This window comes from Hyperoodon ampullatus (genome assembly GCF_949752795.1).
Source record: "Hyperoodon ampullatus genome assembly, chromosome: 12".
Lineage (NCBI taxonomy): Eukaryota > Metazoa > Chordata > Mammalia > Artiodactyla > Ziphiidae > Hyperoodon > Hyperoodon ampullatus.
In genome coordinates, this window is record NC_136925.1 from 47,990,289 (window position 1) to 48,014,929 (window position 24,641).

General features: G+C 41.4%; 1 protein-coding gene across 3 annotated transcripts in view; it reads right to left on the reverse strand.

Moving 5' to 3' along the window:
- Positions 1-3,836: 3,836 nt before the first annotated feature.
- The window catches only part of MCM9 (minichromosome maintenance 9 homologous recombination repair factor), a gene marked incomplete at both ends in the record, with an annotated part of 80,557 nt that continues 59,752 nt past the window's right edge, over positions 3,837-24,641 (reverse strand). For 2 of the 3 annotated variants that reach the window (XM_079716625.1, XM_079716623.1), the window contains 5 exons: positions 3,837-5,310; positions 10,862-11,007; positions 11,498-11,580; positions 12,680-12,883; positions 13,503-13,705. In XM_079716625.1, coding sequence (XP_079572751.1) covers positions 3,837-5,310; positions 10,862-11,007; positions 11,498-11,580; positions 12,680-12,883; positions 13,503-13,705 — 2,110 coding nt within the window. The remainder of the gene's footprint in view (positions 5,311-10,861; positions 11,008-11,497; positions 11,581-12,679; positions 12,884-13,502; positions 13,706-24,641) is intronic. The other variant, XM_079716624.1, reaches the window with a different exon arrangement.

The window sequence follows — 24,641 nt, forward strand, 5'->3', positions numbered from 1 at the left end:
ATACACACTGGCCTCACCTTCCACATTTTTTTTTTTTTTGCGGTACGCGGGCCTCTCACTGTTGTGGCCCCTCCTGTTGTGGAGCACAGGCTCTGGACGCGCAGGCTCAGCGGCCATGGCTCACGGGCCTAGCCGCTCCACGGCATGTGGGATCTTCCCGGACCAGGGCACGAACCTGTGTCCCCTGCATCGGCAGGCGGACTCTCAACCACTGCACCACCAGGGAAGCCCGCCTTCCACATTTTGAGTTTGTCAGATTTGGAACTAGGGTGTCTGATAAGCTGCATCTGAAAGGTTAACCTGGTCCCAGGTAGTCCCTAGACTTAGACTTTCATCAGGGTAGGTAGGTTCTGAACACCCATGTGTTGTGGACTGGCTGAAAGTGAGCTCTAGGGAACTTCCTTGTGGCTGACCTAAGATTTTCTCTAGAACTGTTCTTCCAGTAATTCCACCAGCTAGGCAGCTTTAGCACTAGGGGAAGGCATAGAAATCAAATACAATACACACTAAAGAATACGTAGGTTTGCAAGAATTAAAACCTGTCAGATGGGGCTTCCCTGGTGGCGCAGTAGTTGGGAGTCCGCCTGCCGATGCAGGGGACACGGGTTCGTGCCCCGGTCCGGGAGGATCCCGCGTGCCGCGGAGCGGCTGGGCCCGTGAGCCATGGCCGCTGGGCCTGCGTGTCCGGAGCCTGTGCTCCGCAATGGGAGAGGCCACAGCAGTGAGAGGCCTGCGTACCACAAAAAAAAAAAAAAAAAGAAAATAAAAAAACCTGTCAGTCAAGAATAGATCTCTATTATTATAGTTTTGGTATACCTTCAAAAAAAGTTTAAAGTTTGGCTGAGTTAAGCCAAAGGGTTAAAGATATCAGAATAATATGCTTGTTTTGTCTGTATTTTTAAGAAACGCTAAAAATTAAATAATAAAATCCCTATTATAAATTTTAGAATACCACATATACACTGAAAAGTATATCTTTAACAATGTCAGAAAACTCAACTCTTTTATGTAGTTATGATAGAATTAAGATCCTGGTTTGGTCCTCTCACAAAGAAAATTAGGTACAGCTTTTATTGTGTTTAAATAATTTTACATTATTAAAATGTTTTCAAGGAGTACACTGGCCTCAAAAAACTATATCCTGACATGTTGATTCAGAATTAAAGGTTATTTTTACACTTTCCTTTATTGACTACAAATATGATTTTTGAGACTGTACATATTTCCCCTGAGACATCTGTGTTTTTCTTTGGTACACACATTAAATACCATATAAGAGAAAGTCTTAGTGGTCGTGAAATCACACAGTATAAAAAAAAGTAGGACACAGCAGGATAAAATGTGACCTCAGGACATTAAACATTTTCAGCTCTGAAACTAAGGGACCCCACAGTAGTAGTAGTACTGACTTCCCCGTGCATCCCCAAAGCCCTGTGTTCGGCCTTTAATACCGTTTGTCACGAAAGGAATAAAGTGCCTTAGGGGTAGTGGATTCTATGACTTGAGTTGGGAAAAAAAATAAAATGAGTCTGGAACATGCTGTTGTTTTCAGATAGCATGGGTGCTTTTGGGAAAGTCAGAGTCTTAAATGGACATTGGTGTGAACATAAAGGGACTTCCCACTGACCGAGTTATAAGAATTTGCACATCAAAAACAAGTACAGAGGTGGTCATAACACGAAAGTAAGCTGTGACAGAAGTTTATTTTTTTTTAATAAGTAGGGGAGCATTCATTCTGAGTAGTTTATTTCTTCTAATAATTATGTCTGTTTATAATATTTACATATATAGTTATTGCTCTCTGGGTAAGTACTGAAGAATAAACACATGGAACTTGTAACTTGACCAAATGATCCTGGCGGAAGAAGGTACTAAAAAAAGTAGGGTGGATTTATTAGCACAAATAATAGGACATATGGTGAGATAATACCAGGTAGAAGATGGCATAGAGGGTCATATACAGTAATTAAGGAAGATGGACAATTCAACACTGTATTTTAAAATATGAATTACTCAGTGTCCTGAAGAGACAAGTGAACTTCGTGAAACTAAGTGCGCTACAATCAAGATTGAAATGAAAAATGAAAGCTCTAGAATACAACCATATTAAATGATAAAAAACAGAATAGATCAAAATACCCTAATGGCAAATCAATAGGTTAGGAATTATCAGCCATGCCCAGCTTAATACATCATTACTGCAAAAGATACCAAGTTTCAAAGACAAAAATTTATAAGAAAGAAACATAAAAGTTTACCATAAAAAAAGTCAGCTCGACACTGTGGCTCAAGTTTGAAATACCCTAGTCTTCACAATCAGACCATATCCAGGCCAAGAATCACCAGTCAACAACCCAGATGCTTTGCTTTTCCTTTAGTTCTCGTAAGAATGCTAAAACTCAGGGAAGTACTAATACTTAAAGATTAGGAATATATCACATTAAGAATCATACTACACTGGGAAGTTAGTAAAGTACAGAAATAATGAAGAAATTACCTAAACCATAGCCTTGATGTTTTAAGATAGGTTTATGTGAATGTGCAATAACTTATAATCACTGCTTATGTATGTTGTTCATCAGCTGCTTAAGGTGTCTGAGGATTTCAAGACTCATCCATACTAAATTTGTACTCATAGTTTAAAAATTTTCAGAAAATTTAGTCAATTTTGGAATTAATGTTTAAACGCTCAAGAAAAATTGAGATTCCTGATTTTTTTTCTGTATGAATTTAATGAAGTGATCATTAGACAAAGTACATATAGTTTTCAGTATTCCTCATGTCTAAAGTCCCTCAGACAATGAAAGAATCTATTATCATTTTCCAAATTCAAACTTCAGAAGAGAACGTCTATAATTATGAAATCCTAACAACCCTTGCTAGAATCTAAAAGAAAAAGTTACTCTAAAAGCGTTTAAGACAAAGCTTGAGTGGCCTTTTCCTACCAAACACAGTTATTGCTTGGTTCTAAAGACAAATGAATCATAACTTAGTAGGAGTCATGTTTCCATGTTAACCACTTGGATGGATGCTGTGATATATGACTGAGACTACTGCACACTCTCTTCTTCCAACTGTAGGATTTAAATTGTATTGAAGGTAAGTCCCCAAGACATAAAAAAGAATCTGAAGCACAAACTGTTGGCTCAAGAAAGAAAGGAAAACTCTAAAGGTCAATACCCCAAGAAAGCTACTATTTGACCAGTGGCCAGATCTCTATGACTATCATGGAACTGTGAGAAGACCTCTCAAAGAAACAAAAGCTTCAGTCATATTTAATCTGACACTTGAGAATAAATACAAAAAAATTAGAAAAAAATCACATGATTTTGGCAAATCATAATAAATATTTACACACTCAGCACATCTTGGGTGAAAAAAAAAAAAAAACACAGGAAAAAAACAAACAAACAGAAAAAGAGTTCATCTGACTTGTCAGCACTGTGAGTGTTACCTTCCTGGCATTTGCTCCTGAGTGAATGAAGGGATCGCAGGAAAACCTACCGCCTAAAAAAAAAAACACACCAAACCCAAACAAAACAAACAGAAACATCTTTGGGAATATAAGTACTCTGTTTGCAAAAATCAAGTACAATTGTTAATTAATTAGATTCAATTAGATTCAAGCACTGGTATCACACTGACTTTCACTGATTGTACAGCTTTTCAAATCATGAAGATAAACCTGAATTTATAAAACCTGATGGGGGGGCTGGTGTTCAGAATGGCGCCCAATATGGTCAATACGTCTATATATCCATAAACACCATGTTGATATCCTGAAGGTGCTGGCTTGAGTGGATGAGGGTGAAACTTGACCAGAAAGCTTTTCATGATTATGGCTTTTTTCTCATTTCTTCATCCCAATCAAAGTCTAATGGTTCATTGTCTAGTTCCGGTAAAGTGAAGAGAGATGTTTTGGAAAGACTCAGTCTCTCGGTGGATCCCCCCAGCTGAAAAGTTTTCCTTTTCCTGCCAACCACTGTAGCTGTGGTCACAAGAAGAGGGCTGGGGCCTCCCTCACCCGGGTTCTTACTTTCAGGAGGAGGAGGGGATGCTGATTTGGATTCAGAGGGGGAAGGAAAGGAGAAGTTTGCCAATCTTGCTAATGTGCAAGCATGAACCTTGCCACTTTTACTATGGCACGAAACCTCTTCCTTTCTGTCCCTTTCAGAAGCAAGATGGAAACGTCCAGTGTTGCTCCCAAGCTCTAATTCAGGCTGGACAGCTCCCTTTACAGGGGCACATTCCCTCTTCTCTCTTGGTCCGTCTTTGTCCGGTGGCTGCCGTGATACCTCCTTTGTCTTATCTTGCAGCTGAGCTGGGCTTCTGATTTCTGAGGTAGAGGCCAGCTTTCCTGGACCCTTCCCAGGCAGAGCGGCTTTTCCTCTTGCTCTACGTTGGGGAATTTCAGGACTCTGAACTGCTGTTTTACTTGTGCCAGGAGACACATGGCTGCAATCTTCAGGAGAGTGGATCAGTTTTGACTTCTGTTTGAAAGTAAATTTTGCCAGTTTGGCCACAGGGGTACCCGGACTCTCAACACTTTCAAGGTGGGGCTCTTGCACCCGAGCAAGGGATTTCTGTCTCTTTCTTTTGGGAGTTCCAAGCACTCTCTCTGGGCTCTGTACAGGAGTGGGCCGAGGATGAGGAGAGTTTGTGGGCTGCGAGGGCGGCCTGGCGGGATTCCTGCACAACTCCTGGGCCCTCTCCTTGCGCAGCTTGTGCAGTTTCCTGGGGACGTGATGAGTCACTACCGAGTCTGGCTCATCAGCAGATACTGCTGCTTCAGAAACCATTGCTGCCTTTTTTGCCTTTTCACCCTCAAGGCTGTCTGGCCTCAATGGAGCTTCTGTCTCTTCTGGTGTTGGAAGCGGTCCAGTTTCCAGTTGGCTCCTTTGGCCTGGCTCCCTTTTTTCCTTACCCTGAGATTTGTTGTTGGACATTTTCAAAGCCATTTCCCCCCCACCTGTTTTGGGACTAGGAGACACAGGAACAGTGTTTTTAGGTTCCATCGGATGAGTTGCTATGGAGTCAAACCAGTCCAAACTGTCATCTTGGCTATTTTTGTGCTCAGCTGAATGCCTTCTACTTGTCAGTCTATCGGGCCCCAGATGGGATGGGGGATTGAGAAGTGGGCTTCCCCCGGGACTGCCTCCAGTAGAGGACAGATGTGTGCTACAGTTCACTTCCTGCTGAGCTGATGGTCTGAGCTTTGATTCTTCCCCTGGATCATCTCTCAGGGACCCTGAAGTCATCTCTGCTTCCATTGCCCGTGGCTGGTGTTGACACACACTCTGATTCTGTAACCTGTAGAAGATAAGGAAAACGTGTACTGCTTTAATCTTTTCATTTCTTTATTCTCTGAGATGCCATCTAAGGGTTTAAGGCCAATATAATTCCGGGTTAATACGACATATAGTCCCTTAGAGCAGCAGGAGGAAATTATACTTTCATCAGGATAGAATTCAAGTGTTCTGATAATCATTCTAATTTGACCTAAAACGGTAGTAAAATAAAGAAAATGAAGTAGCAGGTTTGTGTACATATTTTCAGATCTCTCTGAAAGTCCATTTCATTCATTTTCGAATGCTCAGTCTTCTCTCTCGTGTTAAATGTTCTCCTACAGGACAGACTGGTGGCTATGTGCAGAGTCGCTGATTACGGACCAAGAGAAGTGGCTCGAGTTGTTTGGTAGCCAGTCTGCAGATCTGAACCAAAGTGAAAGACTATAGTTTACGAGCTCCTCACATTTTTTTTTTTTTTTTTTTTTTTTTTTTGCGGTACGCGGGCCTCTCACTGCTGTGGCCTCTCCCGTTGCGGAGCACAGGCTCCGGACGCACAGGCTCAGCGGCCATGGCTCACGGGCCCAGCCACTCCGCAGCATGTGGGATCTTCCCGGACCGGGGCACGAACCTGTGTCCCCTGCATCGGCAGGCGGATTCTCAACCACTGCGCCACCAGGGAAGCCCTCCTCACGTCTCTTGACTTAACTGAGGTACTGAATTTTCGTGCATCTGAAAAATCACCTTCCTCAGGAGAAGGCAGACTGTGACTCCTCCGTGCTGTGGCCCCTGTTCCTCCAGCAGCCACCTGCATGGCAGACCTCCTCCAGGCAGCTGTGACCTCTTCCCTGCCTAGCCCAGCCACATTTCAGCATGTGTTCTGGGCAGCCACTCTCCATTAGATTGATACAGGGTTGAAACCTACTGACCTGCCCAGAAGGCGGAGCTCATCTTGTGATATTCGTTTTAAACTGGAATAATGCCAGAGGACCAATTTCTAACAGGGATTGTAGCTTCTCAAAAGGAGGTCCCTTAGAAAGCCCTTCCTAACAACCTAGAAATGCGTTCTCAGTATAAGGGGCAACATGACTCTGCTTCCGTGCACTAAATCCAAACAGAAACTACACCAAAAAGCAGATGAGTAAATTATTCTAAAGGCTATGGGTAATCATAGAAAAAGGAACAGAAGAAAATATGTTAAAATTAAATGGATTTTAAACTTAAATATATTTAAATACATTAACATGTTAATGATAGCTCTCTCTGGGAAATAAGATTATGTCTGATTTTTTCCTTATTAATTTATTATTGCTACTTTCAAAATACTCTATAAAGAATGTGCATTATTGCTTACAATTGGGAAAAAAAATACCTGAAAATTATTTTGGGCTATAGTCACTGGTAGACTTGGGAACATCAATACAGGAAAACCTAGGTTCACTGTAGTCACAGCCAGACAAAAGCAAAACAAAAAAAAACACCCCAAATAGCTTTCAAAATTACTACTATCTAGTATACTTTCAGTATCAAATTGAGGTCAGGGATACTCGTAATTGTTAACGCTCCATAACTTTAAAAATTTATGGGAATTTTAAGGGTACAATAATTTAGCCCTACTATCTTAGTCTGATTCTGATGTGGGAAATTAATTTCTCCACTGTTTAAATTCTGCATTTTAGTATACCTCCTAAGACATCTTTACACGCTGTTTTTGTTTTTGTTTTTTTAACATCTTTATTGGAGTATAATTGCTTTACAATGGTGTGTTAGTTTCTGCTTTATAACAAAGTGAATCAGCTATACATATACATATATCCCCATATCTCCTCCCTCTTGCGTCTCCCTCCCACCCTCCCTATCCCACCCCTCTAGGTGGTCACAAAGCACCGAGCTGATCTCCCTGTGCTATGCGGCTGCTTCCCACTAGCTATCTATTTTACATTTGGTAGTGTATATATGTCATTGCCACTCTCTCACTTCGTCCCAGCTTCCCCTTCCCCTTATCCGTGTCCTCAAACCCATTCTCTACGTCTGCGTCTTTATTCCTGTCCTGGCCCTAGGTTCTTCATAACCTTTTTTTTTTTTTTAAGATTCCATATATATGTGTTAGCATACGGTATTTGTTTTTCTCTTTCTGACTTAATTCACTCTGTATGACAGACTCTAGGTCCATCCACCTCACTACAAATAACTCAATTTCGTTTCTCTTTATGGCTGAGTAATATTCCATTGTATATATGTGCCACATCTTCTTTATCCATTCATCCGTCGTTGGACACTTAGGTTGCTTCCATGTCCTGGCTATTGTAAATAGAGCTGCAATGAACATTGTGGTACATGACTCTTTGAATTATGGTTTTCTCAGGGTATATGCCCAGGAGTGGGATTGCTCGGTCGTTTTGAGATGGGTAGAACAGCCACCATGTGAGGCTGGCTGTCACTAGTAAAGCATTTTCCCAAAGAAAAGTGATAAAAATACAAACAGCTGTATTATTAACATGTGCTCTCCTTAAGAAATAGAAAACTCTTTCCCAAGGGGATAAACCCATGTGCTACTGGGGGTTTTCCCTCTTGCTAAGCTTAGCTTTAGAGTGTGTCTTGGAGGTAATTCAGTTCCTTTGAGGGGCAACTGGCTTTGCTGCTGTGAGGATCAGCTCCGGAACATGCCCTTGCATTACAGAGAAATACCAGAAGAAAAAAAACATTTTAAAGGCCACTTTAAGGTCTATTTTTTAGACCATCACTTACTCTTTTTTTGTTTTCCTTCTTTCCCTCCAGGAGGGTCATTTTGAATTTGGTGAGTCCAATTGCTATTTTTCTATCACACAACACTGGTTCTGAGCCTCACATCCCTTCTTTCCTGAATCCAGCATGTCAGTTTAGGGTAGTCAAAATGACTAGTTTCTGGTCACTCAAAATGAGCATCCTTTCCAAAAGCAAAGCCAAACCCAGGACAGGCCTGAAAAGGATCAGCTACATCAAACTATAAAAGAACCAGAGGAAGAGCTTTTATCGTGAAAAAGCCAGGAGACCAAAAAAAAAAGAGTCTGATTTTAGACAAAGTACAAGTTTACTGCAGGCTGGCACCTGGGTATTAGTGGGACAAAACCAGTCCCCACACTTCCCCAAAAGGCTGTGCTGAGGTTTTATAAACAGAACAAGAACACTGCTGGATGAAGAGAGTGAGCAAATAGGAGAGAAACGCCAGGAAAAGAATTCTCAAGGTTTTACTTGAACAGTCAGTAATCCCAGTGTGCTCCCCAAATTCTCGCTGTGCAGCTGCTCCGCTCCCACATGCCCTCCATTCACCAGCCCCCAGCTTTGAGATCAACACCGGTAACCAGATGCAGTTCAGTCATTAACCCACTCACACGAATGAGGAAGAGGCCCGATAGACACACTTGCCATCCCTCACTCTTGCTTCACAGGCACAGACTCAAAGTCAGGCTTTTTAGAAGCTCACGTATTTAGGGAGCATGCAAACGTGAAAGTTCAGGCAAAAATTCTTTAGGTAATGTGTGTGACACGTTCCTTCCCACATGTCCACATTTTAACAAGTCACTAGAAAGGAGAGTTTTGAAACATTGCTGTTGTCATTCCTGAGTTGTTCCCCTGTAGGATGAAAAGCAGTTCCTTCATGGTCTTCCCTGGTGGCAAAATCCCAGTGTGAATAACGCCATAAAATCAGTCATTTATTCAGTAGTCCATGTGAGGCACTGTGCTGAGTCCTGATACTAAAACAGAATATTTAAAATAACTGTCGGGACTTCCCTGGTGGCACAGAGGTTAAGAATCCGCCTGCCAGTGCAGGGGACACGGGTTTGAGCCCTGGTCCGCGAACATCTCACACACCATGGAGCAACTAAGCCCGTGCGCCACAACTACCGAGCCTGCGCTCTAGAGCCGAGAGCCACAACTACTGAGCCCGCTTGCCACAACTACTGAAGCCCATGTGCCTAGAGCCCATGCTCCTCAACAAGAGAAGCCACCGTGATGAGAAGCCTGCGCACCACAACGAAGAGTAGCCCCTGCTCGCCGCAACCAGAGAAAAGCCTGCACGCAGCAACGAAGACCCAATGCAGCCAAAAAATAAATAAATAAATTTATATTAAAAAAAAAGAAAAACAGTTCCTTCTTTAACATAAAATACCTCATTCTCACTGGGGAGTTTTTTTTAGTCTGACTGTTAAATTGTAAATTTTTAAAAGTCACGGATTTGGGCATGTAGGGAAGGAAATCATGATGCTGAAGGGAAAGTCAGTGCTGCTGCTAATGGACCAGGAAGGCCTTTCCTGGGTGAGAGTTAGTACTTCTATCTCTACTTCTATAACATTACCAGTGTTCCAGCACAGGCTGGCCTGAAAGCAGTCTGGGTCTCTACCTGCGATTTTCTTCTACCAGAGATATATAATGACTAATGATCAAATATTTATTATGCTTTGAAGAAAGCTTTACAAACAGTAAGAAAAGAATTAAAATATTAATAAGCACTAAGATTCTTTATGTAAAGGCTATTGCACATGTCCTCTCCTGGTGATGAAAAACGATACAGCCAAGTTATAAAATATTTTGTGTCTGGGTCTGGCCCGGGATGGGATAGATCACTCCCTCCCAACTTCCTCTTCCTCAACAGCAGTCCCAGCCACCTCTCTGAATAGCACTGCTCTATTTCTTATACTGAGCCAAGGAAAGAGAAGAAGAAAAAGTGGTGGCAGTAAACAGGATACAGCCCATTCACCAAGGTTTCTTGATGGAAACTGTGTGTCATATTGGGTGTAAACCGTAGGTGGCACACCTTGGTGCTTCTCATATCATCAGGACCCAGTTTATTACATATAGTAAAGGACCAGTCAGTGTTCTCCATGAGGCTCACCAAACCAGTAAGCCAAGGAAATGCAGCTGTGGAAGGTGGTCTCCAAAGAGGCAGCCATCAATTCCCTCATTCCTATATGACTATGCCACTTCTCCCGTCAAGAGGTGGTGTCCATTTCTCTTTACCTTGCATGTGGGTTGACCCTGTGACTTGCTCTGAACTACAAAATGTGGTAGAAGTGATGCTGAGTCAGCTCTGGCCCAGCCCACAAGAGGCCTGCAGCTTCCACTTTTGCTAAGCTACTTGAGTCCTAAGCTACCACCTCAGAATTCTTACTACCTTACAGTAGAGAGAGCCCAGCTAGCCCCCGGCCATTTAAGCCACCCCTGCGAAGGCACCACACGTGATGGAAGCTATCTTGGATGTTCCAATTCCAATTGAGCTCCCAGCTAAATAAATGCAGGTGTATGAGTGACCCCAGCTGGCACTATGTGGAATGGAGATAAGCCATCCACACGGAGCGCTCCTGAACTTCTGACTCCCAGAAAAGTGAGCGCTAAAAAGTTGTGGTGGTTTTTTTTGGTTTGTTTGTTTTGTTTTTAAGCTACTGAGCTTTGAGGTAGTAGATTATACAGTACTAGATAACTGAAATCCCCTACTGAGAGTACAGACAGATTTTCCACTTACTTTATACTTCTTCCATTTCACTAAATGCCAAACAAGCATTTTCCATTATATGCTTTTCTTGGTTTTCTTTTCTCACCTTTCAAGTCTTCTTAGCTCTTCCCTTAAGAGGCTGTGCAGCTCCAGCTTTTCCAGAATAAGTTCACACTGATTCTGGTACTGCTCCAGAGGGTTATCAGGGAAGGATGTGTGGAGTGCATTCACACCTCCCAGCAGAGCACCTCCCTGAAAGGGTGAGAAAATGGAAAATACCAGGGAGAGTCACCAGGCTAGCCCGCAGACAGGAAGTCCACACTAGGGGCCACTGATCCCAGATGGCTGAGACCAGCCCTCTACAGCCTCATCACGGTATCAGAATCAGCTGGGAGCCTTTTTCAAATTTCAGTGGTCCTCTCCCTCAATTCCTGGTGGCATGCATTGCTCTGGGAAGCCACACTGTCTCTAGTGGGACCATAAGCATCTCCCAGGCGTGTTGAGGAGAAAAAGGATTGAGACCCACTGCTTTGTACCAGTGGGTAAAGCAATGCTACTGATGCAGAGACTGTTTCTATGACAATTTTTTCCCCTTCTTTTAAATAGTTTCCTTTGGATATATTTCCAGGAATTACTAGGTCTAGAATATGATCATTTTTAAAACTCCTGATAGGCTATAAACTGTCTTTTTTAAACAATGCTTGTAAGTAGGGTTCAAACATTAGGTACAAAATATCCTTACCTGCATGGAGGACTCCATTACCGACACCACCGTAATAGCATCTTCCAGAGTCACTGTGTCACGGAACATCAGGCGAGCATGAGCTAATAAGGTGCATTTGAAATTATGAAGAATTATTTTTATGAATTTTTGAGGTGATAAATGTAATACTCTCCTTGATCCCCCCTATTCCAAAACTGTATTTTATAAATGAGCTACTAATAACAAATTTTACTAGAACAAGCACATAAGTCTAACTTCAACTAGCTTTAAGGTTGTTTCTCTAATAATGGGCCTAATCCTTCTGCACAGCCCATGGCAATTCTGTGTATTTACATAAAAAGGTACTCTGGGCTCCAGCAAAGAAAGGTGCTCTGTGGCATATATTTAATATTCAGTGACTTTTAATCCTTACTTTCTAATCTATTATAAATCATACAAAATTAAAATTAATATTCATTTCTCATCTCTGGTACATCTCTTTATCTGTGAGTTTTTCAAAACTGCCAAATTTGCAAGCCTGAATCTTGGGTATTTCTTGCCTTAATATTAGTTATAAATCCTTGAAAAAGTGAGGCACTTTTGTTTTATAGAACTTTTTGGTAAGCATATATTATATCATCATATGATACAGTCAGCTCATGTGAAAAAAATTTAGGATTGTTTAATAAGGGCTAAATGTAAAAGCCAGTCTTAGAAGAAAAAAAAAAGTCTGGAGACGCATATTAGCTGCAAGTATGCATGTAAGTCTCATACCTTAGGGATGGGATAGAGCATGGCACTGTTAATTCAGCGTTATTGCGTTAGTGGTGGGCTGTGAGTGGCAACTGGTGAGAAATAACCCAGGGTGCTATATAGGAAACATTTCCCAGTAAGGGAGTATTCCACCCCAAATGCTAATAGAAGCCATTGAGAAACAAAACATCCGTAAATAAGACTTTCTAAATGAATGATGTCTTAAGTTATGGGAGGTTCTGAGATGTCACAAAGATTCCTCTTTCTGAACGACGCTTCGTTCCGCTCAACATCTATAATCCGTCCCCAGAAGAGTAGTTTCATAACTCCGGGTTTTTACTTTTTAAGCAACTATGAGCAAGCACCTCAGAGATCAACCTCACTCATCTCTGAATTCACGGTGCCAAGCCCCATGCCTTGCTCACATTGGACACCCAATAAAAGTATTATCTTCTGAAGGAAATAAACCTTCTGCTAATCGTATCAAGCTTTCCAGCAGGCGGATGGTTGTCCGGGCAGCGTTCCGGGAATCGCTCTGCCTCTGCATCTGGTAGTACCGGAGGAGGACTTGATTACCCTCATCAGACAGTGTGGGCTGCAGATTCCTAATGAGGCAGAAATAGGTTTTCATCTTTTCCATGCTCCAGAGCTTCTCTGATTTGCTTGGATAACCTGTATATATCAGGTATTGGGTCAGTAATTTCTAAGAACAGGCAAACATCTCATATTAAGGGTTTTGCTAAAGTTCTTGTACTCATTTTTAAAAAGATAACCTTCAGGTTTTGTGGCCATTGAAATCTAGATGTGTCTCTGCATATAGTTCTATAATAAACAGTCTTAGGCTCTAAGCTTAATAAAAGTAAGCTTCCTACAGAGGTTTAAATTATTCAGAATAATTCTGTTCTGCCATATACAGAAATAAATAGTACTTGGTAAATCTAAGTTTTTGACGGAAGTCCCACATTTAGAATTCTGTTTCATAAACTCAGTCCATTTTTTGTGTGTGCAAGAGGTGAACCACGTGGTAATTATATACCATAAGGTTGCCCCCGTTCACCACAAAGGACACGTTTACCAACTTTAATCTCATCAATGGCAAGCAGAGAAAGACCCTCTTCCTTCCGTTTGTTATTCTGGGCTCACTAACTGAGTCATCTCACTGCTATCTAAGCCTCTCTCTACTGCCCATTAGTTACGGTACCTTGGGTATTTATTTAATTTTCTTCAAGGAAAATTTCATTTGTTACGTCTACTCTTTGTCAATGTGAATGATTTGTTCGTCTCCACGTACCTTTGTTTTCTAAGATAAAGGCAGAAATTATACGATCCCAGTCTTCATTCTTGGTATCAAGCAAAACCAGGATCAGGTCGAATCGACTTAAGAGTGGGCTGCCAAGGGCAATGTTCACTGACACAGACTCATGGGGGTCGTACTGGCCTTTGGGGTTGGTTGCTGCGAGGATGGTGGTCCTTGTGTTCAGCTTGCACACGAGGCTACCAAAAGAGAAGGTACAATTCACAGACTGTTGAGATTCAAATGAAAAGCAAGATTAAACTTGTTAATAGAAAGGGACTGCTCTTGCACCTTGAAAATCTACAGTCATGTGAAAGAGAATGCGAATGATACAAACACCAAGTTCAAATGAAGGACGTTTACACTAGCCTATCTTGAAGAGAAGTAAATATTTAACGAACACTTCTTATGCCCTGAGTATGAGCAGACCCCTCTGCTAAGGGGTGTTAAGAGGTGTACAAAGTTAAACCACACGTGGATACTGCTCTTAGGGAGCTTGAAGTCCACTAGCTATGATGGTAAGACAAGGCAGAATATGGTAAGTTCTAGAAACATAAATTTCCCAGGGGAAATAAAGATGATATGTATTCATCTATGTGGATGGAAGAGACACTCAGAGAAACATTACGAAGTAGTTTTTGAACTGGGCCTTTCATGACATCTGGACTTATTTTGTGCGTTCACTTACTTTGTTTCGGTTTTCTAAAAGTGAAAGAAACACGATGAAGGGAAAGGGAGGGAGGGAGGGATAAAAGAAGAAGAAATCAGGAAAAAGAAAGGTTGATCAGCACAGTTTTTTTTTTTTTTTTTTTGTGGTACGCGGGCCTCTCACTGTCGTGGCCTCTCCCGTTGCGGAGCCCAGGCTCCGGACGCGCAGGCTCAGCGGCCATGGCTCACGGGCCCAGCCGCTCCGCGGCATGTGGGATCTTCCCGGACCAGGGCACAAACCCGTGTCCCCTGCATCGGCAGACGGATTCTCAACCACTGCGCCACCAGGGAAGCCCCAGCGTAGTGTTTTTGAGGAGCAACAGTGAAGGGAAGGCTGCAGAGGAGGGCTGGTCAGACGGGGAAGGACCATGGACCGGACACATGGGAGAGACAAGGGCAGTGGCCCAGGAAGAGGCACTCAAGTCTTCAACAGAGCAGTGACAGGATAGATACGGAGGTGACATAGCCTAGATGTTGTTTTTAAACTTGTTTATGATGGGCAAGCCCTCAAAATAATATGGCACATTCACTGACAGTAACAAGTATAGCATTCTTTCTCTGTGAAGTTGTATGCTGTCTAGTGATGGCTGTTTTCAGTTACAGCGGCATGTCTGCCTCTCAGCAGTCACAACCCTGGGACATCGGCAAACATGTGCTATGTCTGTTAATCCCTGATCTATTTCCAGTTGGCTCTAGCAATTACCTCATGCCTGAAGACTGAAAGAGTTTGAGAATTTTTATTTGTGGTAAATGTCACAAGAAGACACAGAAGAGAAAGACAAACAAGGCACTTTCACTGAAAACTAAATCCTCTTTTTAAAAAAATTATTGATAGGGAAAAATTTTGAACAGAGAGTCCATATCTTAACATTTATGTACCAAAATGACTTTGTAAAGGCAGCTGTTTAGAACTCAGATTCAAGTTTGCCATAAAACCAATGTAATAAATGGTCCCTAACTAATCCCACAAAAAGCACATTTAATCCAATACTGAAGCGAGGCTGTTTGCATTTATCATAAAAAAGGAATATTGCTGCAATACTGGCAATGAAACAAAATACAACTGCATATGAATTAATCTCTCAAAAATTATTTTCTGAGAGGTAAAATTGATTGTTCTTCCTCTCTCTGATCAAGAGCTATTTACAAGCCATTTCCTGTGTGCAAAGGACTGTACTGAGAATTGAGAAGCGTGTATAGCTGGTCCCGGCCTTCAGTTAGTTTACAATAGGACTGCTGGAGGATAAGGAGGCTCAACACAGCGCCTGCCAGACAGGACGTGTGCAACGGAAGCTGGCGGCGGCGTCAGCGTTAGTGTCCGCAAAGAGAGACTTCTGTGGAGATGCCTGGATACGTGTAAGACACAGAATCTTAACGATATCCATGACGTGAGAAGGAAAATGAGTAAGCCAAGACAGAAAAAAGGTGGTGAGTTATTCCTGAGGTAACTGGGAAAAAATGAAAGGAGAAGCTTAGGGAAGGGGGCTAAGGAAGATTTATACATGAAGAAAACAGGTTTCCTGAGGGGCAGCTTGTGGAAATTCAAGCAATGAAGGTAGAGCGGTGGGCAGGAGAAGAGGAGACTGACTGTGTGGGGTAGTTAGTCAGGCAGCTGCCAGTAGCAGAGAGGAGGATGGGGACGGCATCAGAAGGGACAGAGTGGCCTCGATCACTTGAAAGAGGGGAAGACAGAGTATAAACCTGGTGGCTGCAGACCTGTGTACAAACATGACTGCATGACAAACTGAATGGGGCTGTAGCGAACAAAGATACTCACACAGTCTAAGTACTGTGTGCACAGTAATGCTTCGCTAAATACTACTGAATGAGGAACTCATGAATTAGGGGAGGGTAAGGGTCATTTTCCCAATCCAATACAAGCTCTACCTTCCTCAGTAATAAGAAGATAACTACCATATTTGTAATACCAAGCACTGTGTTAGGCTTTATGTATACATATTACCCCTAATCTTCACAACAACCTGAAAGGTAGATATTACTATCACCAACTTGGAAATAAGGAAACTAGAAGTCTCAAGATGTTAATAACTTCCCCAAGGTTATGTGGAGAGCCACAGCGCTGTGATTCAAACCCAGATCTGCTTAACTCCAAAACCAATGCTCTTTGATCTCCAGACTGACACCCTGGTGGTGTCACATTTTAAACACTTCCTGTGGTCTTGAAGATTCTGCCTCATGTTTTAGGTATTCAATTCCTTGCCTTATTTTTTTCGTACTTAATTTGATCCCCCTTGAGGGCCTGTGACTTACTGTTATAATGCTCACACTGTCTGTCACATATTAGATGCTCAATAAACATGTACTGAATAAGTGATAAACAAAAATTAATCTTTACTTTACTTGGTACAGTATTTCTAAAAATTCAGAGTCATTTTATACCGACAGGCTTCATCAGTCATAAAATAATCACGGTAATATATTTTGTTTTCTGCATTAACTTCAAGGAGTGAAAACGTTCCAGTTTCTGAAAAAGCTATTTTTCCATTTTTAATCCACATGTTTAAAACTTCCTATATACATGGGAGCACTTTTTCTAAACATCGTAAAGTTAAGTTACATAAATTATTTTTACCATGACAGGCCCTCCGGACAGTGTCCTTATTTTTGTGATGGTCCGCCACTACTCTCGTTACATCTTTACTGGTGACCCCCATCTTTGCTCATGGGTTTAATCACTACCTATAGGATGGCACTTCCAAATTTAGCTCTAGCCTGTGGCAGTGGCTGCTCTGTGTTCACCAAACCTTGTTTTCCTTTCTCCCTAGGGACAGGGCAAGACTAAATTTCCCATCCTCCTTCCCAGTTAAGGAGAGCTGTAATAACAAGTCTTGCCAGTGGAATGGGGGTAGGAGAACATATGCTACTTCCAGGTCAGGCTCCTAAAAGCCTTCCTGTGCGACCCTCCCCGCTTCTCTCTCTCTTTGCTGGTACAGATGAGGATAAGGCCCTGGCGTCAGACAGCCACCTGAGGGACTATGGAGCACAGCGCCTCACCCTCCACCCACATCAGACTGTGACTCAAGCAAGAAAAACTCCCTCTGGCAAAACACTGCAGGAAGAGATGAGCACAGGAGAGAAGTGACCACTTTTCAAGGAGTAACGAAAGAGAATAGACAGCTCAGGAAGTTGAGGCTTTGAAGGGCTGGAAAAGACAGTTGCCTCTAGACCCCAGAAAGTAAGGGGAAAGACTGAAACAGGCTTTGAACAACAAAGGCCCAGTCAATTTTCTCAGTAGTATAAAGTGACCCAGATTAAGAGTGAAGCCTTCAGCTTAGATGGCCTTAGGGTAGCCACCATTAAGCTGAAGAAAAATGGAACGAAGGCCCACCCATTTCACAGCAGCTATCCACAAGAGCCCAGAGGAGGAAGCAATACAAGTGTCCATGGATGAATAAATGGATAAACGATACACACACTCACACAATGAAATGTTATTCAGCCTGAAAGAAAGGAAATCCTGTCGCAAAATACAACATGGATGAACTTTGAGAACATTATGGTACGTGAATTAAGTCAGTCACAAAAGACAAATACTATATGATACCACTTATATGGGGTTTCTAGAGTAGTCACATTCATAGAAACAGAAAGTAAAATGGTGGTTGCCAGGGACTGCGGAGAGGGGAAAATGGGGAGTTGTTGTTTAATGGGTGTAGAGTTTCAGTTTTGCAAGATGAAGAGTTCTGAAGACTGGTTACATAACAATGTGAATGTACTTAACACTACTGAACTGTATACTTAGAAATAATTAGGATGGTAAATTTTATGTGTTTTTTTTTTTTTAACCACAATTTAAAAATGGAATGGAGAGCATTATGGACTGAATGTTTGCCCCCGGGAAAATTCCTATTTTGAAGCCCTGACACCCAAAGTGCTGATATTATGAGTTGGGGAGCTTAGTAAGGTAACCAGGTTTAGACAGGGTTATGAGTGTACAGCCCTCATAATGGGATTCACATCCTGAAAGCAGAGGATGAGAGACAAGAGCTCTCTCTTCCGGCTCGCACATGGAGGGGAGGCCATGTGCGCAACAGCAAGGATGCAGTTGTTTAAGAGCAAGGAAGTGGGTCCTCACTAGGAATCGAATCTGCTAGCACCTCGACCTTGGACTCCCCAGCCTCTGGAACTATGAGAAATAAATGTCTGTTGTTTAAGCCAATCAGTCTACAGCATTTTGTTATAGCAGCCCAAGGCAAAGAAGAAAAAACCCCCAAAACCCAACAAACTGAGCTTGAGAAATATGTCAAGAAAGGAATTCTGGATACTGGCATATGCAACTGACTAGAAGCAAAGGGATCAGAGACCTAAATGACTACGGGATCTGCACTGCCAAAGAAACCACAAACTCAGTCTGAAGAGGCCTTTGTTGTGATGGAATAAAATTCATACTTTATGGCAAGACAAGAAAATTTAAACATAAAATTCTTCTCTGCCTATTTGGGCCTCCTCCCTCCCCTTTAGTGTGTATTGTGTACCTGCATTAACCAGACCTCTTTAGGAGATAACCTTCCTTCTTAATCTTGTAAGGGGCCACGATGACCCATGACCCACAACTCACTTTGTATGCGTAGATCTGGATTGTGTAAACTGTCAATAATACATCATTTGACATATAACCCTTCATGTCAAAAACTTACATAACTGTGCTTTGACCTCAGAACAGTCCTCAGAGCTTCCTGAAAGACTGTCACCCAGGTTATAATCTCAGGTTGGCTCAAATAAAATTTTCCATTTCTTTCTTAGATCGACTATTGATTAATTTTTTTCATTGACAATTGCTTTCAAGTTGTAAAAACAACCTTTTGCACATATGACACCAAAAGCAGAAGTAAAAAAAAAGACAAAATAGGTAAAATGAACTGCATCAAAATTTGAAACTTTTATGCTTCAAAGGATGCCATCAAGGAGGTGAAAAAACCCACACACAGAATGGAAGAAATTATTATTTGCACATCATATATCTGATAAAGGACTTATATTCAGAACATACAAAGAACTCTTAGAACTCAACAATAAAATGATAAATAACCCAGTTAAAAATGGGCAAAGGATTGGAATAGACATTTCTCCAAAGAAGATATACAAATGGCTAATAAACATATGAAAAGATGCTCAATGTCTTTAGTCATTAGGAAAATGCAAATCAAAACCTCAGTGAGGAAACCATAAACAAAATAGAAAAGACAACCTACAGAATCAGAGGAAATATTTGCAAACAATGCTACTGACAAGGGATTAATTTCCAAAACACACAAACAGTTCATATAGCTCAATATCAAAAAAACCAAACAACCCAATCAAAAAATGGGCAGAAGACCTAAACAGACATTTCTCCAAAGAAGACATACAGATGGCCAACAGGCACATGAAAAAAGGCTCAACACTGCTAATTATGAGAGAAATGCAAATCAAAACTACAAGGAGGTATCACCTCACTCTGGTCAGACTGGCCATCAAAAAAAGTCTACAAATAATAAATGCTAGAGAGGTTGTGGAGAAAAAGGAACCCTCCTACACTGTTGGTAGGAATGTAAAATGGTACAGCCACCATGGAGAACAGTGTGGAGGTTTTTTAAAAAACTAAAAATAGAGTTACCATCTGATCCAGCAATCCCACTCCTGGGCATATATCTGGAGAAGACTATAATTTGAAAAGATACATGCACCCCAATGTTCATGGCAGCACTATTTACAATAGCTAAGACACAGAAACAACCTAAATGTCCATCGACAGATGAATGGAAAAAGAAGATGTGGTATATTTATACAATGGAACATTACTCAGCTGTAAAAAGAAAGACATAATGCCATCTTCAGCAACATGGACAGACCTAGAGATTATCATACTAAGTGAAGTAAGCCAGACAGAGAAAGACAAACATATAATATTGCTTATATGTGGAATCTGAAAAAAAATAAGATACAAATGAACTTATTTAAACAACAGAAATAGACCCACAGACATAGAAAACAAACTTATGGTCACCAAAGGGGAAAGAGGGGGTAGGAGGAATAAATTAGGAGTCTGGGATTAACATATCCACACGACTGTATATAAAATAGATAACCAACAAGGACCTACTGTACATAGCACAGGGAACTATACTCGATATTCTGTAATAACCTAAAAGGGAAAAGAATCTTAAAAAGAATATATATATATAGATATATAACTGTATATATATCTGGATCACTGTTAATCAACTACACTTTAGTTAAAAAAAAACACAGTGAGATACGACTTTAGATACACTAGTACTGTTATAATCACAAAGACAATAACAAGTGTTAGCAAGAATGTAGAGAAATTGGACCCTTCATACATTGCTCGAGAGATTGTAAAATGGTATAGTGGCTTTGGAAGACAGTTTAGCAGTTCCTCAAAAAGTTAAATATGGAGTTACCATTTGACCCAGCAATCTGCTCCTACGTATATACTCAAGAGTAATGAAAACGTATGTCCCCACAAAAACTTGTACTTGAATCTTCTTAGTAGCATTATTCATAATAGCCCAAAATTGGAAACAGCCTAAATTTTTATCAACTGATGAATGGATAAACAAAATGTGGTATATTCATATAAAGAAAGACTATTCAGCCATATAAAGAAACAAACTATTGATACATGCAACAACCCGGATGAACCTTAAAAACAAGTGAAAGTTGCCAGACACAAAAAGTCACATCTTATATGATTCGATTTATATGAAATGTCCAGAACAGGAAAATCCACAGAGATAGAAACTAGATTAGTATTTGCCAAGGACTTGGGAGAGATGGAAAATGGGGAGTGAGAGCTACAGGATATGGGATTTCTCTTTGGGGTGATTAAAATGCTCAGGAACCAGTGGTAATAGCTGCACAACTCTATGAATACACTAAAAACCACAGAATTGTATACTTCAGAAGGGTGGACTTTATGTAGTATGTGAATTATACCTCAAAGCTGTTAAGGGAAAAAGTCAGAGGAAAGGATCAAAATAAAATGGTGCATTTGTAAAAAACAAACAAACAAAAATAACAATCTTGGTCCCCTAAGCTTGCTCCAGGATGATGCAGGCTGGGAAGTTCAGGCGCCACCTTCAGATGTGGCCAAGGAGGATAACGGACAAGAAGAACCCTTTGTGTGCTGAGCTGAGCCAGGGGCCAGAGAACAGTGCGAAAGGAGTTATCTTCGAATTAGAACCAGGGTTTAATCACAAAACCTCCCTTAATAATGCCCGCTCAGCAGGACCCCAGAATTTCTACAGTCCAGTGCCCGCCATGTATTTTCCATTCTCCCCCTTTCTAAGTAGAGGCTGTCACTGTGATCAACCAGTCTGGTCCACCGTGGTATATACTGTGTGGGGTGGGAACATACTTGTCTTTCTCAGTTCGACAGTGCATTGCTGGGTTCCGTCGAAAGCTGACTTCTGAGACAAGGATTTAGGAACAGGGAGTTTATTTGGGAGGCAACCCTAGGAGTGGGGAAAGTCAGACCAGAAAAAGAGAAAAGCCAGTAAAGAGTACAATGAGGAGCAAGTTATGACGGCAGGAAATTGGGGCTCAGTCCCGCCAGGGAACCTCGAGGAACGTACATTAGAATTGTGCCACCCAGGGACGGGGAAGCAAAGATTACTGACTGACGATCCTTCGGTAGTTGAGGGTTACTTCTTAGGTTGTGTTAAGCCACGGTTTGCTACAGTGGTTAGCGCAGCCTGACCTGACTAATATATAGCACATCTCTCTACTGAGCTCCAGGTCTGCTGGCTATGACAACAACAATCCCAGTGTTTAAGTGATCTCCTCCTAACCTAAAGAATCAGGCCAGAAAACAGCCTGGATGCAACATTCACGTATCAGTTTCCGGATTATCCAACTTTTCTAGATTAACAGGGCCTTGATTTAAAAATAAAAATGTTTAGCACTCCCCAAAAATGGGATGAAAGACCCCACAAAACTATACAAAACAAAAACATAATAATGATATTCTCACAATCCATTACATTCTTTTTGGCAGTCTTAAACGCTGAGGTACACACACCCTCCCCTGCTTTCTAACAAGGTCGATAAAGTTGACAAATTACCTTTCACATCTAGATTGACCCAATGAGGGGTAACAAGAGATGCACAGGCAATGGGAACAGGAAAGAGGAAAGGGGTGAAAGTACTGCTCGTACGTATCGTCTAGAAAGAACAGGACACTCTCCGAGTACCTGATTTGCACTTAGATTTTCACATCTTGGTGGCATGCTTGGATGCCTCTAAGGAACACTTCTCAATCTGTTCCCTCCTCTCCCTGTTTCCCCCTCTTAACCTGAGGCTAGTCTGTGAAGGATGCTACCAGAGAAGCAGCTTCTCAAGATCCTGGAAGGAGGAGGCAAGCTGGGTGCCAGGTGTGGAGGCATCTTACCCTGGAGCCATGGTTCCCAAGCCTGGCTTGTCGATGAGAATCCAGGTGGGTTTTAACAGTACACATTCCCAGGTCCCACCTCCGAGATTCTGACTGGTAGGCCTGGTGTGGGCTAGAAAACTGAAGATCAGCCCAGTGGGGACTGGTGCTGTGGCTCTTCCATGGCTATTAGAATCGAGGTGTACAATAAATGTTTACTTGTCTGTCTCGCTACAAGACTGTCAGCATCTTGAGAACAAAGGCCTTGTCTTTTCATCTTTGTGGTTTTAGTAGCTAGCAGAGTCCATGATGTTGCTGAGTGTTCAAGACATGTTTACTGAGCAAAACAAGAAATTGCCATCTTGCTGTTTTTAAATTTTAGACTGTACTTCTACCTAGGCATATGAGTATAATTTAGTAGCAGCAAATATACAATTGCAATGTCAGATTTTTTCCTAAAATGTGTCCTCAGCAAATAGTGAGGGTATCCTCTATTATTTAAGAATCTGATACCCCGCCTTTGATGAGAAGCTATCCTAGTTAAGATTGAAAACAACCTGGAAAATACATGAAACATTATCTTTCCCCAATCATTATTTAGTTTAGCATTCTACAGCCTTAAAGATCATCACCACATAAAGCTCTCTCAAATGACTTCACACAGTCATGTGGCATTGTGCTGCCATTTGCCAGTTGCAGGGACTGATTTGCACAGCTTAAACAGGTACATTCAAATACTGATACCCCCTTTAAGCTTATACTGCATCCTTTCCTTCTTGGTTTCTGCTTCTATTTCATTAAGCAGCCAGGACAAATGTAAAGTGTTAAACTCCCAAACTTTAAAAATGTTTTCAGATTTAAGTAACATAAGCAGAGAACAATAAAACTATTGGTCTTTTCAAACAAATATGGATTCAATAAGACCTATATTTTGGTACTAACACTGTAAGTTACATTTTAGTAGACTGTAGACATCCGGAGTAGACATCCTGTGTTTTAGCATTTTTTTCTATTATTCTGACTGCCCATAACAAGCTTTTACACCACAGAAATCATATTGACTGATTCTCTCCCAGCTCCCTGTGCATTTGAATGGTGGGTATATGGCTTATGATATGCCCTCGCAGGTATATGCTCACCACATGGATAAACTTTAACCTCAACTTAAAAAACAGTTTGTGGAACTGGCACAGTTACATGGAACAATTAAGTGTGTGGGTCTTATTTTTAAAAAGAATTCTCTACTTCTATGTAATGTATATAAAGTCACACACACACACACACACACACACACACACACACACACACACACACACACCCACCCCTCTCTGCGAGATTCCCTGCAGCCTTGGCGGCCAGCCATTCTGATCCAGCAGTTCACATTGATACCCTTAAGGGAGATTATAATTCAAACAAAAATTCCTTCACAAGTAAATCAGACTTTAGTCACTTGAGACATGAGAGAGACAACGAGACAGAGAAAACAAAAGCATACATATCAAAGAGTTCCTAAAAATGATGCTGCAAGGTATCAAACATCTCAAAGACAATCTTGACATGGTCCTAGAGAATGGGCCCAGAACATCTGAATGATGATGGCTCATTGAAGGACTCCTATTCTAGGGGACAAAAGCCAAAGGAAGAAAAGTCTGAACTGGCGAGTGAGGAGTAGGTAAGGTGTTTCAAGAGGAAAATTCAGAGTATCCTTATTTTATTTTAGTTGAATACATGATTAAGTATTCCCTTTTCATACTTAACCCTTCTTACCTGCTTACTAATGAACAACCTGACATGCTTTATGTATCTAGAGACATTTTCTGAAAGAGTTCTGCATTTGGCAATTAACTGTATACTTTCCATCAGGAAGATTAACAGGCTTCTAATTAGGGAGAGTGAACTTAAGATTCTGAAAACTGTTGGCCACAAAATTAGATGAGCAACTGCTTGAAGCAGATCCAACTTTTTCTTTAATTGTAGAGTGACCCAGAGTAAGTGCTATGAAAAATGAACACATGAGCTAAGTGGAACCTGGAGAG